This window comes from Corvus cornix, chromosome 3 (assembly GCF_000738735.6).
Source record: "Corvus cornix cornix isolate S_Up_H32 chromosome 3, ASM73873v5, whole genome shotgun sequence".
NCBI lineage: Eukaryota > Metazoa > Chordata > Aves > Passeriformes > Corvidae > Corvus > Corvus cornix.
The window spans coordinates 35,488,041-35,503,975 of NC_047056.1; the positions used below are offsets into that span (position 1 = coordinate 35,488,041).

General features: G+C 36.8%; 1 protein-coding gene across 4 annotated transcripts in view; it reads right to left on the minus strand.

Annotated features, from left to right (window-relative positions):
* Positions 1 to 1,413: 1,413 nt before the first annotated feature.
* STRN (striatin) overlaps positions 1,414 to 15,935 on the minus strand; it is a 68,951-nt gene continuing 54,429 nt past the window's right edge. For 3 of the 4 annotated variants that reach the window (XM_039568408.1, XM_039568407.1, XM_039568405.1), the window contains 5 exons: positions 14,951 to 15,118; positions 12,630 to 12,770; positions 10,252 to 10,359; positions 9,329 to 9,415; positions 1,414 to 9,242 (listed from right to left, as the gene is read on the minus strand). In XM_039568408.1, the coding sequence (XP_039424342.1) occupies positions 9,073 to 9,242; positions 9,329 to 9,415; positions 10,252 to 10,359; positions 12,630 to 12,770; positions 14,951 to 15,118 (674 nt within the window). In that variant the 3' untranslated portion in view covers positions 1,414 to 9,072. The remainder of the gene's footprint in view (positions 9,243 to 9,328; positions 9,416 to 10,251; positions 10,360 to 12,629; positions 12,771 to 14,950; positions 15,119 to 15,935) is intronic. The other variant, XM_039568406.1, reaches the window with a different exon arrangement.

The window sequence follows — 15,935 nt, forward strand, 5'->3', positions numbered from 1 at the left end:
CTGAGACACCAAATTTAAGTCACTTTTCTGTGGTGTGTGTACTTTAAATTATTTCATGGTTGAAAAAAGTCACTATCATTCTGCTAGCTATTTTTCTCTGTCCCTGAGCAACATTATGGAAACAACTTGATCCCTTTTCTTTTCCATTCCCATCTCATTTTGAGACATCTTAGAAAGTACCAGGCCATTTACATCTGCTAAGTCACCTACACATTGAAAACATTACAAATGTACATCTATGCAGCTGAATGCTTCAAATTCCTCAAAATAATCTTTTTTCCTCGTTAAACTGGGGGAGGAAGGGTGATGAGGGTTTTAGCACTGCATCAGCAACACTGCTCACAATCAACTGTGTCAGTCTTACTGAATGGCAAGAAACGTGTTATTTTTCTTAAAACCAGTTTAACCCCTTCTCAGATTTCTAATGAGAACTCTGATAATGCAGTTCAAGAATTCCAGCACTCATAGAAATTACTTCTTTTTAAGCACAAGAAATTGTAGAAGTTCCCCTGTATCACCAAGTGTACTCACTTTTCTCACATGCAAATCATCATGGGGCCATGTCTTGTTCATAGGCAAACCTATAAGCATGTTAGGAAGGCCTCCCACATGTGAGGGTCACTTGTACATTATTCACTAAATCTTCTTTCCCCCTACCTCAGGAACCCTCTAGAGGCAGTCACACTGGGGTGAATGAGATTGTACTGTCAATTCATAAAGCAATTCCTCCTTTCCTACGAGGCAGGAAGATGACTAGGACTAAATCAGGCTATTTTACACCTATCGAGAAAAGATGAGAACTTCACTTATCCCACCTACAAGCTCAGAAAAAACAGGATGGACTCACTGACAACAACTTGTTCTGCTCAGTTCTGTGTAGGTTCTCCTGCCACCCCTTCACAGTGCCATTCTGAGCACCTTCCTGTAGCAACGCAGCTGCCATCTGTGATGTGTGGTTTGCTCTCCCTCATCCTCTCCCCAAGGGCAGAACCACGCGTTTCTTTTTATGCTGAATGAACGCTGTCCTCGGGAAGAGCCACGTGTCTGGCTGCGAACAATGCCCGCTGACAGACCAGCTCCTGCACAACCACACCCACTCCGCATGTCTGCTCACCCCACATTCACCCCCACACAGGGACCATGTGCCTCAGCACATGGAGAGATGTGCGGTGACAACAGAGCCAAGCTGGTGGAGCAGGATGAAACCAAGACACCCAGAGAACACAAAAAACAAGGCACTCCTGTGAATAGTGACACGCTGCACAGTTCAACAAGAATTTCACATGGAGTTACCTCAAGCCCCTCCAAACAAGTCTATTAGTCTTGGTCTTAATGCACTTTCCCCTCCTAGCACTCACGCCAAAACCACACACATCTTGTGATAAAATGCAGAATTATGAACACAATGCAAAATGTTGAAAAATAGTATTTATTAGCACCCAATTTACATAATTATATGGTACAAATGACACTTGCTGCTGCAACATTAAATAAAGCTGCTCTTAAAAACCATTGCTTATTTCTGGAAGTCCGTGTGATTTTGCTCAGCACAGAATGCGGGTACAGTACACAGATACCCCACTTCACTACTGCCATACCAGCACAAATACCTGCATAGTTACCTCAATGGGGTCTCATTTCAAATGGCACACTAACATAAGCAGATCTATATAATTTTAAATGACAAAATATTTATTTGACTTATTCAGGCAAGTGAATGTAGCTTTAAATATAACCTATCCAAGAAGTTTCACAAAGTATGAATTGCAGTGAAAAAGAGAAAATTCAGGGCTGCACTTGAGAAGCTCAAAATTACACTGGCGTATTTCAAAATAATCTCCCTCTGAATTTTCTGTCTTTGCCATTTTAGATATTTTTCCAGCATTTTAAACTACTGACTTTTAGTAAGAAGTTTAATACTAAGTTTTTGAAGAAGCATTTCCATTTAAAGCAAAAATTTATACTTGTAATAATAATTGCTAACAGATCTTTGGAGAATGAAACACTTTCATTTTTCTCATGTCCCATGATTAATAAGCCTTTTCAAAATCATGAAATATATTACATTTATGGATGCTTACTCCCAAGAAAACTATTTCCTTCATAAATAAGAAAACAGAATTTCTCACTCAAAATAACATTCACTTTTGTACAACAGTTGCATTTAAACAAGGTAATTTTGGTGGTACTGCAATTCTGACACAGCCTTGTACTGAGCCATACACAAAAAACTGACAGACTATTACTCAACAAGTAGGTATTTCTCATTTGGATCCAAAGTTCTACAAGACACTTGAAGCCCAACACTGTTTCAAAGTAGTCATTCAAAACTGGCATATAAAATCATAACCTCAGCAAAGTTCTGAAGGGGAATCTTAATTTCCTTTAGCTGTTTATATATCAGCCACAGTAGCCTTTTCATATCAACTATCTGCCATGGAAGTGACCCAAAACAGAAGGGGAGCCACTGTATTACTATCGTGTTAGTGGTTATCACCTGTAATAACTTCTCCTAAAGAGAGGTGTCAGGTACCTCTAAGTTCTAGTAGAAAAGAAAAAATTCTATTAATATAAGCAACAACAACAACAACAAAAAATCCAAGCTACAGTCCATATGACAAAGAAATTTGTCTTTTTTAACCTGACAGTCAATTGAAGATAATTACGCAAATTACAATGCAAAGCTGACAAAAGTCAACAGAGAACCTTACAGCAACAAAAGTCATCTCATCATGGGGTTCCTTCTACAAGTTCTTTCAGATACACTATTCAAGGAAAACATAGCACAAGACTGCTTTTCAGTCTGCTTGGACTATAAAAGTACAAGAAATCATTAGCTAACATGCTCAGTTTGCATTTCCAAAAGAAGTGCTAACATATATGAGACACTTTTCAAAACTGATGCACATTTGCAAATGTCTGATTGCAAGGAAACAATTTGAGGAGCCACACACCTGAAAACAAGCTACATTCAAAAGCACTGTATCTTGATGACAGGAAGCATAAAAAAATAAATTCTTAATGGAAAAATATTAGCTTGAAGTCCATCATTTATCCCTTATACAATGTTTTTGGCTGCTTTTCACAAGTAATCCAAAAATAATGACAATATTTGGCTTGGCAACAAGTTATCCTTTCCCTTTCAGAATAGTACAAATCCAGCTGCACAAATCTTTTCTCAACACCCTAGTCCAATACTCTGGTGTGAGGACCAAGGGTTTCTCAAAATAGCCAGGAAGTAATTTTGGGAGCCTGCAATTCAAACTTGAGGGAATGGAAGAAGACTGGCCTTGAGGACCATGTCAACACAGGGCTTTGAGAAGCTTAGAAACACGTGCACGGGGCATGGTTTAAACACTGGTGTGATCTCCCACAATCACAGCATGGCTTGGCAGCATGAGCAGGGCAAAACTAGCTTAACACACAATACCGCAATCTGCGCTTAAGCAGGAAGAAGTTGGGCTAAGAAGAATAGATTATTATTAAATGCCTTTTTAGCTCAGCCATAGTTTGGATTTTGTAATCTAACAACAACTCTCTCCTGACAACAAACCAGATGAGACCCACAGGTTGTACTATTCAACTGGATTTATGCCTTCTGTAGTGGAATCCAGATTCTCAAAAACATCTTAAATGATACAGCAATTCATAAGCTTTCACAACTGACTACAGAGCAGCAAAACTAAGTCAGAAGGCAGGGTAAGAGATAACCAACTAGAATTAAATGAACTGGGTGTAAAGAGGTACAAATCAGCTTTTTGGTGGTGAGAGTGGTAGGGCTGAAGCTGAAACCCTACCACCCTTCAAAAAACCACTCCAAGAGAAAAATTAATAGCCCTTTATGAAATTCACTCTGCAATAAGAGCTCACTGCAGATGAGATTTAAGATTCTCAGAAAATGTAACCTAAAGGAAGATTTAAGTGGGAAGATAAAAAGCAGGATCAAAAGGATAGAAAACCTGCACAGGTATGTTCATTAGCACAGGCAGAGACTTTTTTTTAAAGGTCGTATTTCCAACCATCCTCCCTCCTGGGAACATTCCCACCAGCTAAACAAGAGCGTTTGCCCAAACAAGGACTATTTACACAAGACTCATCCTAGTCCTTCCCCACCCTCCCCAGGAGTTCATTTGCTCTGTTGTATGTAACACTATCTTTTACCAGAGGGGTTACTTTTTGTAGAACACCCCTGACATAACCAGATGGATTGACACTGCTGTCCATCAGTTTCTCTGCTGCTCAGTAGAAACATGGCAGAGACTTTCACTGGCAGTTTACAGGAGAATCGTTTCTGTAACTGTGTTTGTCTCTAAGCTTAAAGACACTGATGATGAAAGAGTCAAGACTGTTCACCTATTGTAACCCTCTTTAGCTAAGCACATTATCAGATTTAGATAAAATATTCTCAACACCTTCACATCCTTATGAGAAAAAAGAAGCTTCCTGAAACATCTGAGCATTTTTTTCAGGGAAATATTTTCATCCTCTCTGTCACTCAGTAGTAACAACTACACTAAGCATCTCTATGATGCCCAAGAAAACCCATATTGCCATATCAAAGATTGCCACATTTTATACAAACCAATTTACCACATGGAAGAGGTTAACTATCACATTCTGATTTCTTCATTTCTAAGTGTAGTCCAAACCAGCTTCAACTAAACAGCCACAAATTTCAGCATAGGACAATGACAATGGCTGTATTTTCTTCCTCAATGCATCTCAGATTGACTAGGTACTTCACACAGGCATCAAGTAGGCTCTTGGATACCTGGGACAGTCTAAAAACACACTGCCATGTCTCCAAATACACATCTTGAAAGGCATTAATAAAACCGAGACTTAATTATCTGATGGTTATGTCCGCTTTTCAATTGTTTGTTTCCACACTTCTGCCCATCAAACACTGCTCAAAGAACACGAGTTTACAGAAATTGCTGCTCCCCAAAATTACACTGTTGAAACCTAGGGAGGCAGGGAAAGAGGTCATATCTGTGATCCAACAAATGTGCTGAAAAGGTGGTGTAACTAAGTCCTTTATCTCTCACACATTTATTCAAATGGACAAGTTTCTGGTTACTTTAAATTCACAACTGAAAAACAGTGTTGTATGACCCAATCAGAAAACTGTATGGTGAACACCACACACGTAACCAAATTACATGGGACTGCTTTAATGTAATATTATTTGAAAATACATGTCCTAAAAAAATAGCTGCAGTATATGGCATATAGTTCTACAGGCTTCTTGCTAAAGAACATATTTGATCAAAATAAACATGAATGAGATAAAAGTAGTAAATCTTTTATGTGGAAGTTTTCTCCTTGAGGCCCAAAAATAAATGCAGACACTAGGATTTTGTAAGAGTGACACAATGTATCTAGAAGTTCTTCCAAGCTACTCCAAATCATTCTGTGCATTTTGGTAACTGAATGAAATATGTGAAAGCAAGCAGCCCAGTGAAGTAAATTAAAAGTGAGAGTATTTAAACCTAGCGGACCAACTTTCACCATACAGAAGGACTGAAAATTCTGCCATTAAATTAGTTAGTAAAACCAAAATCATTAGCACAGGCTAACATACACAAAAAATTATATGAGTTAAATTTAAAAATTACCATGTAAATTAGATAAGGGAAAAATAATAATAGTAAAATGCTATATACTGATATTGCAGAAAAAGGGTCTTTTCAAGAATAAGCCTTGGGTCCAGTTTTGTTTACACTTTCAATGAGCACATGGATCACACTAATGAAAGTTACCAATTACACTGAACCAAGAAAAACTGCACATAAAAGAGGAACAAATAAAAATAATTTAGTGCCCTCAGAGGTCAGAAGTTCAAAGCTTGTAAGACCCAGGATAATCATGAAACAGGAATTAAGCCTCTACAAAAGAATCATAACATACTGAAAGTGAAGAAGAAACTTGAAAAGTAGCAATGCTCAAATGTTACTTAGAGGAGTTGTCACAAGTAAAGACATATGACTTGAGTTTGTTGGACATCAAAAGCTTGGTCCTCCTACATAAAAGCATCGCATTACAGAGGATAAACCCAACCAAATAACAACCAAGCTTAACAGATAACCTTCAGACTAAGTCCAACAAATCATGCATGTGGAATGGTGGTATGGACACCAAGATTTGGAGAATTGAGCTTAAAGGATGAAAACAAGAAAATGTAGTGCAAAAAAAGCAGACTAAAAAAATAGCTTGAAGAAAGCAGAAAGGAATGAAAATCTACAGATGGAACCAGTGTGTGCATGCAGGTTCCACATTCCAAAGACTATGAAGAATATGTAAAATGGCACAAAACATGGCTTGGAATACTGGCATGAAGTTACAAAAAGGAGTGACTAAATATCACGTAAATCCTCCTGCCAGCGAGATGTAATCATTGAAATAATCTTTAAAAGGAAGCCTAATTGTTTAGAACATATAAAATCTCACTGTCCAAGACAATATTAGAATGCACAAGTCTACAACCCTGCTTTAGCAAGCAGATGGACTAGATAACCTAAATAATTTTTTCAACCCTATCTCCTATGATGATGTTCAGAAGATCTGACAGGCTCATGCACAATACCCTGCAGTCCTACAAGTATGTGAGCAAGTACAGTAAAAAGACTGACATCAATTATGAAGACAAGCACAAAAATATATATACTCCACAACCTCTTTGTAAGGCTACATTTGTTTTGTTTTGTTTTTTAAAGGCACCTCATCCTCTAGCTAATTGCCAGCTTTAAAAAAAATCACTTTTCGGTTTGAGCAAGAGCTCAATAGTGAGAACGAAACATCTTTCAATTCACATTTGAACAGCCACCTCTTACATTCCAATTGTAATCAGAATGACAGTCTTTAAAAACAAGCATGCTGGCCTATTAGTTTTTATGTACAGCAATTTAAACAACTGTGACTACATATTGTATTGTGTAAGCAAAAGCACAACATTCATTTCATACTCACACCATTATCCTTTGTATACACAAACTCAAGAGGACTCTTATTACTAAAACATTAAAATGCACCCATGGAGTCTTCCCTTACTAGACACATTTAATACATGTTTACAATATATATACACATATATAATATACATAACTTTTAGAATTTTTCAAATAAATCTTTGTAATTTTCTCTTCAAAAAGAAATAAAATAATGACACTGAAAGAATATGAGTCAAGTACACAGAACTCTCACAAAGTTGAATGCTCAGTTTTGCAGCCAAGTTTCCTCCTTTTCATCATAACCAAAACATTTTATAAAAACTAAATAATCTGTATTATTATTGTAGTCATCTGTTTCATGGTAAAAGTTTTAATCCTATCTAAGGAAATATATTGCATATCAATATCATGAAGTGACATATCTGAATATTCTGAGCAATAAAAGGTATTCCAAGATATTTTAGCAGTACATATAATGTGTTGCAGGCTCAAACAGCACAGGTCAACCTCTTATTCTAAATAATATACTTGGTTTAAACTCTGAGATCAACTTCAAATGTGGTCCCATCCCCAAATGCCACTCTAAAAACAACACAGTCAAACCTTATGTTGATATCTTTCAATGACTCCTGCTTACGAAGTGTCAGTTTAAAGGTAAAGATTTATTTATCAGTTTCCAGTCTCAACCTCATACTGGTACTTGAGGAGTTGCACTGGGTTCTTTCTTACTCATATCAGCACCAGAAATCAACTCCAGCAGAAATTCTGCTTCCCAATCCCATCAGAGAAAAACACCAACTTCACGCTTATGAATAGTGATAATTCTGATGATGACACGTAATAGAAAAGAATCCACTCACCTTCCTTTAAGAAGGGATAAAAAGACTAAAGATCAGATTCAAAGTTATTTGTCAAATCAACAGAGAAACTCTGAACAGATAAACAAAGGACATCTGTTGAGTAATTATGAGAAGCACTCATTCTTCAGGTAACCCCATCAATGGCACATACACCCAGTGAAGCGGACAAGGTAAAGAGTCCCACAAATGGTGCAGCTGGGAAATATCTCTAGCAGTAGCAGAATCTCTCAAACTGATGGAGCTTTGTATAGTTCCCACCTATTCCACTAGAAGGACCCATACAAAGCATCAGATTTAATCTTCAGATGAAGTATTTCACTGTTATCCTTAATGCCCAGAATGATACCCTTTTTAGCAGGAACAGAAAGAGGAGATGAACGCTGGATACCTAAAATTGCAGGACAGCTTCTTTGGAAAGCTTTGTGATAATTTCTTGTGCCAGATCTCCAGGAATAAACAGCATTAAAATCTGAATAAGTTAAATTTGCTACTACAGTATACACAGACTGTGTCAGTCTGTTGTTAATCAGGATTTAAACTAAAGGCTCAGCTTCTAACCATACGCTAATACAGTCTTAAAAAAATTATATAAATTTTTTTGCAAACTAGGTATTTACTGAGAAACACAGAAGGTGTAACAGAAACTTTACTGCATTTTAATTTATGTTAGTAATTTGCCTTTCTTTAATTGCATTTATCTTAGGCTAGCAGCCAGGTGGCTGAGATTAACTATCCACTACTGCTCTCTGAACAAGATCTACTTTATTCATACCAAAGGGATAACAAAGTGCCTCTCACATGATACAGTAATGAGCATGTGAACTGACTTTGAATCACTTTTTCCAGGTGATTTGAGTACATTAAGATTCCTCAATGAGAAGCATCCTAGGAAGTTTCCCTCTTTTCCTACTCCCTGATGCAATTAGACTCCTTCTTTCCAGTACTCCATTTTATTAATAGAGAATACATAGACCTAGTTTCACCCAAGGCCTGCCTGGACGAAAATTCACACCCCCTAAATAAAAGCTTTTTTTTTTTTTTTTTTAAACTATTTGAAACTGAGAGATTCCAAGCTCTCAGCACCAGCTGAGCTCACAGAAACCAGAACAAACGTCAATTTAGAAAACAGCACCCTGCAAAACTAAACACTTACAAACATTCTCTGAATTATAGGGCAAGATAAAACAACTCATGCCCTCCTCTTCTCTTTTGTGCAGCTGGTTAAATATATACAAAGCTAAAGTTGAATGGGAAGCACTCTGTCATACAAACACTTTAGCCAGGGCATCTGCTCCTGCACTGGCAATATAACATTTGGATGGGTGGAATGCCACATCATGAATGGACTCATCAAACTTTTTGCGATGAGCAGTAAATTCTTGGATGCAAGTCTTGCTTTCAAGATTCCACAAGCGAATCGAGCAGTCATGACCTAAAGAAAAGGGAAACAGTTTTCTTTATAATTTGCATGCCTGCCACTGTTATAAGAAAAAGAAAATGAAATCTGAATGTACTTACTGCCAGACATCAAATACAAGCCATTAGGATCAACAGCTAAACTTGTAACTGCATCTAAGTGAGCCACCATGGAGTGGATCAGTTTTCCTTTGAAAGAAAAGATTTATTTAGGTTATTTTCTGCAACTAACTTTGTTACCTGTAGTCACTGCTTACGACGCTACCATAGCTGATATTATAAATACAAGATCTTGTCCCATGACTGAATCATTAAAATTACACAAAAAGTCATTCTTTTAATGTTCACAGTTCCCAAGAACCACAGTAACAATATCATCAACGTTTGTGAGACCTTTACTTTAAGCCATCCTGACACTGCAATCACTGTGCATTTTAAATATCTGCCCCTTAAGATAATTGAGTTCTCAGGTAAGATCTTGAATGGGAAGGAAGGCAGGGGCTGAGTATACTAAAAGCAATGAATATAAACTACATAGGAGTAGGGGATAATGTTAGTTGTCTCAGAGAGAATTAATGTTCTATTACAGCTTATTATAATTACAGCAATGATTTCATGTTAAAAATTGTAAATTATGGGTCAAACGTGGCAGAGGTCTAGGAAGCACTGAAGGAGTGCGAGAGGTTCCCGCTCTCAAGATAAAAATAATACAGACAACCAACAGACGAAACATAAACATAAGAACGTGAAGATTTTGGAAAAAGAAGCCTTTTATGGTAAAGAATTATAAACCCCATACACAGGGCATTCCAAAAGAATGGACAGATGCAAGTTCCTTATCACTTTGCCAACAAAGCTTTAAGTGGGCTGGCAATCTTTGGACTCTGCTGGTGATGAGAGATTTCCACTTCAGAGGCTATCCAATTCTTGACATCCCTCAGCATTTATGTGAACAATATAGATAATAATGATTTACATTATACAATGTAATGGCTATGGCTAAGACCAGCTGAAAAGATGCATACCTGTATTGTTGTCATAGAATTTGATGTGTCTGTCTTCATGAGCAGTGATACTAATTGGAAGAGTTGGATGGCTGATGACTCTGTTTATCTGACAGGAAGAACTGACTGCTAAGAAAAAACCCACACATATCAGTACATGTAAATTGCTAAATTCTTTGAAAGATTGCTACTAAGAAATAAGTATGTAATCAATCTTATTTGCAAAATACTTCTTACATATATATCCTGGAAACTCACAGCTAGCACCTTATGTTATACACTTTACAATACTTTCCAAACTACACAGGATAAAAACATACATAAATCGTATATATGCCAAATAAGGTCCAGCTTCTGGACATGGTTTTAGATAGGCACACCAGGTAAAAATGTGAAACCAAAAATTGAGTGAAAACACCTCATTCACACACATTCCTCCTCTTGCCAAGTCAAACTTTCTTCATAACACACAGGACAGGAAAATAAAACACTGCAGGCAGTATGTTTCAAGCAAACAAAATCCACTTAATATTATTCAATCCAATACATGGATTGAAATAATTATTAAAAAAAAAGGATGCTAGACTATTCATAGGAGAGCCAATTTCCTAGCCTTCAATACTTCTGAAATAGCATGCACATATATAGATACCTATACACATACAGAGAAAAAAGTATAGGAATTATCTGATTAGAAATCTAGGCATTGCTGTGATGCACAGGTTAATGCAAGAGGGGTCTTAAGAGGCATAGATTATGACAAAACCCACAAATAGTCACTACACAGAACATCAAAATACAGATATTGTCTTTCATGTTGACTGTATTCAGCTAAATTGCTTCCAAAGAACATTCACATCATTTAATCACAATTCTTACTAAAATAAATGAAATAGAATAGTACTAAAGGTTCACCAGCTATTAAAATGGTAAAGATTTCACTTTACACTTTTCTATAAAAATCTGAACCATAAAGCAGTGTCAGCATCCACAAGACACTTAGAAATTATGGAAGTAAAAATTGAAGAAAAAACCCCACATCCATAATAAACTCTCCTAAAATTACTAAAAGCACATGAACCTTCATCACAGCCAGCCATCCTCACAGTTTGAAAATGCCAGAGTGAGGATTATACTGAACAGCAGAGTCCCTAAATAGTGTGGTAGGGCATTTCAGGTGACATTTTCCTCTTGTCTAGCTCTTGTAGAAATAATAATTTATTTCTTTAAAATACATGTAAGCTTTATAGTACTGTTACATAACTGAAGATACTAAACAGGGACTGCTGGTTGCCATACCAGGGTCTCGTTTTCCTAAAGCAGTATTACAGAACTACAGCAAGGAAGAAGTAAAAAAAATAGAAGGGAGGAGGGAATGGAAGAACAAAGGTGACTGCTACTGAACAGCATTAACTAATTTAAACTGTTTTTTCAGACAGGAGCAAAGATGTGGGTTAAAAGAAGAAATCCAGCACAGTAAGAAATAACATAAAGAAGAGAGATGGCACTTTCCATTTGCTCTTATAAAATGACAGTCATTTAAATATTTTAAAACACACAAGCAAAGCCAACAAGAATGGCTTAGTCCTTTTAAAAAATATAATTAAATAGTAGAAGTCAGTGACAAAACCCTGAGGGTGGGGGAAGAAATACCAAAATTTTAAATGACACAATGTTTTACCATTGTGGCTTAAATATGAAACCTTATGCTTCAGCTCATTCTGGTCTCTTTTGTAAAGCCAGGGTAAAATAATTTAGTGACAGCAGCCTCTTCACAGTGTCCTCTAAAACTTCTAATATTGGTCACTGCCATGATCCAAGGCATTATATGGGACCTTGTGAATGAATACTCTTTCACTGGAGCTTTGCTTTCCTCCTACAGTGAAAATTTCAACTAAAGCCCAAGTCCAAATGAGCCAAGAGTGTAATAAAGCTTAGGAGATGAATACCTCTGAGGAAAAACAAAAAAGAATTGACATACACTCAGAATTTTTTAATAAATTCAACTTCGAATTTTCCTGATATTGCCTCTATTTTGCAATTTTGGACTGAAGAGAAAATGGATATATTGAATCAACAGAGATCACAAAGCTGTGTTAAAGAAACCTGTGCTTTTTCTTGTGCTACTACGCCTTGAGGAAGAATTCAGAGTGCGAGCTTGTTTCTTCTACCTTATTTCAAAAGTATGTGCACTCTTCTGCTACTGAAACACCCCTGAGGTCTGTTGTAGTAGTAACAATTTACTGTTTTATCTCAAAACACAGCCTGTAACATAATTCATGTTATAATTTCTCATGACACTGCCCAATTCTTTGGAAACACTGAAAAGATTATCAATGGTATCAATCTTCAAGAAGCCATTTTTTTCCTTTGGTTGGTTTGGGGCTTTTGATACATACTGGTATCCACACTGGACTCCAGGGTAAGAATTCGCTGCCGTGTCTCCATGTTAAAAATGCTAGTGTGTCCACTGTTAAATGATGCTACCATGAGGCTTGGGTCACTGCTCACAAGATCTACTGATGAAGGGATTCCCATTTCTAGAAAGCAACGAAGGGAAGATGTAGTTGGTGTGAAGAAAATTTTAAAAATATTAAACAAAAAAATTCAACCAGTAAGCACTTCAACATCAAAAGAACCACGATTATGAAAGGAAATGTTGCATTCTAAATCATAAATTATGCCAATCTAAATAGCTTGCCCTGTATTGATCACTATTTTAATCTTTTTTTTTTTTTTTTTTTTACACATGTATCAACAACATTCTTTACTAAGATGCTGTATCTGGAACTGCAGCTGGCCAGAAATCTACTTTGAAATTAAGAAAGAAAGAACTCCCGGGCCCCTTTTCCTTCCCTTAATTGTAACAGCAATTCTCAAAAAAACTCCACCAAACTCCATTGCTTCAATAAAGGGACATGAAATTGAAGTGGTACAACTGATATGACAGATGAGTAACGTTGTTATAATTAACCTGGACAAAATCAGAGCTTAAAAAATCACCAAAGTTCTCCAGGTGCAAATTTTATACACTGGAACTGTCATCATGCAAAGTTATACAAATACATTATAAACTTGTATTTCAAAGCTTTGTCCATCCTGCCTTTTGTGGTATATATTTGATCTCCTTATACTGTAGCCATCTGCACTCTACAGGACAGAAGGTCAAATCAGCAAAGCTTGGGCATAGGATCTATCCCTTAGGATTTTTTTCCTCAAATGTCCTGTTCACCACCTGCTGTGTGAAAGAACAACACCAGCTGCAACAGATGCCAGGAGGAAGAGGAAAAGATAGAGGGTGAGAAACTGAATTTTAAGCAACCTAATGTTGGATCATAGATTCAGATAACACAGGAATATCATCACATCTCTGCAAACTCTCTAAAGATTCATGGGAGAAATATCTTTCTGAGACACATGACCTCAAGAATATTTCTCAGGAATGGTGGTACTTATCTACTTATCGAAAAAATGCCAAAAAGGATTGGTGTGAGAAGAAAACACATTGTTTCTCAAGTGACCCTTTCTACCACTGCCATGCATGCTTATCTGCAGCTTCCTGGTAAGCCTACAATGGTTAATCTAAAGGACTTGAACAATGAGTGACAGATACTTTAATGAGTTTGTTCAAGGTTATCAATAAGCCATAGGAAAACTGTGTTTTCAAGTCTTTGGATTTCACAACTGGGCTTCATTGCAGTTTAGAATCCAAAAACGTCCTAATATTAGCTCTGTGAGGCAAAACTACTCCCCCTTCCCCCTTAGTTTAATAATTAAAACCAAAATCACGCACAACAAACCCCAAATCTCTCCAGGAAGTTTTCAAAGCAGGCAGATAGGTGAGCTGGCAATAACAATCCTGCATACCTTTAGAAACATAGTTCTGCAAAAACTAAAATACATAGAATGTTTCTGTTTTGCTCAGTCTGTCTCAACTAAGACATATCCGACCAGCTTTACACCATAATTCAACAAGTCTGTTCAGTTATGACAAAGTTTATTTTGCCTCAAAGTTTTTGTGAAGAGATAAGGAACTGTCTCAGCTCATGGGCTGCCTTTAATGGCTGTTAGCTCTAGGAGAGTTTGGCAATGTCAACGGGCTTGTTCTGCAGCACTTTGACTCAGACAGCAACTCCCAGAAATTAGATTCTAAACAGTGGGATTTTCATTTGTTCATGAAATTTCAGTAACTAACTCCAAAGGAGTACTTTTTTTCAACTACCAGTGTTTAGGATCACTAGGTTATTGTTACTTAGTTAATGTGGAAACTGAGAAATTCAGTTGGATTTGTTCCTTGTGTTAGAGGCACAAGGAACAAATCTGGAAGGTACAATGACACTGAGATAAAAGACTGGCTACTGCAAACATCCACTGGGGGAAGAAAGGGCTTTTTACTCTTGACAAACCAAAAGCAAGGGCCTAGTGGAACCTCAAGTTTGAATCTGAATTACTGAGTTAATGCATTATTCTCCATGGTGCTAGTATCATCAGCAGATCATCGGCAGCAGTTGGATTTTAGATATATCTGACTGTCCCCCTGCACACAGGTATATATTTAGCTAATGTCAAAGAAGGGTCACAAAATTCACTCTTCCCAAAAACACTCATAAAGGTAAGAAACTCAGAAAAAAGCACAAGAAGTATTTCTGTTCAGTACCCAAAATTATGACAGTCTGAACAGTGATGCTCATGAACTTTAGGGTAGGGTGATTTTCTGTACCTTGATTATCATTAAATATATTGAGAGCTGGAGCAATTTCTGTAGCTTTCCATAAACGTATAGTGCCGTCTGCTGAACACGACAGCAATCGCTGGTGTGCTCCACTGTAAACCAGACCCCACACTGCATCAGTATGGCCTACAAAAGCACCTCTTAGAACAGAAGGATCTGTGAACAAAACACAAAAAAAACACATTTCAGAACAAAATCTGAATTAAGTCAATAGCTGTATCTTAGTCTGTGTTTATGCACCAAACTTTGGAAGATAATCCATTAAAAACCCCAAGATCAATCATGTCATATCAATATAGAAGTCTTAATTACTCTGGCATGAAGATGCTTGAATTTCAGCAGTATTTGTGACATTCTGTTACCCACTTTACAACTAAATGAACAAAACAATGCTTCAGCAGAAGGGACAGTTTTGAAGTTGTTGAAATACACTTCATTGTTAAAATTTGCTTTCAAACAGCCATTAATGGCACAGCAGTCCCTTTTATGCAAAAGTTAGCTTTGAGGCCAACTGCATCTGAAGGTACCAGAAGTGAAAAGTAAATCTCAAAATCCAGACACAAGGCTGACATCCACTCAGATCTGGTAAATTTTACCAAACTGGGCCTTTTTAGCTGTTTGCAGACAACATTAACAGCTTTGGTCTCAGACTATAAAATCTCTTTTTATCTCAACTCCACAGAAATTTTTCAAAGAAAAGAACACTAAAATACACATTTCCTGTACTTGCCAAATTATCAGGTTTAATCCTGTACTTTTAAAACCTGTACTTTAGACTAGCTGTTTCTCAAAACTGTGATGAGATCAAGGCCTTTTTTAAGAAAATGATACTTTATCTTGCCATCAAGTAGCATCAGCATTAAAATAATGTTACTTCAAGTAATTGAAGATAACATTCAATTTGCTCTTTTAAACTTTCACAGAAGCATTATCGACAAATTACACTGTTTTAGTGACACAACATTACTGCCAC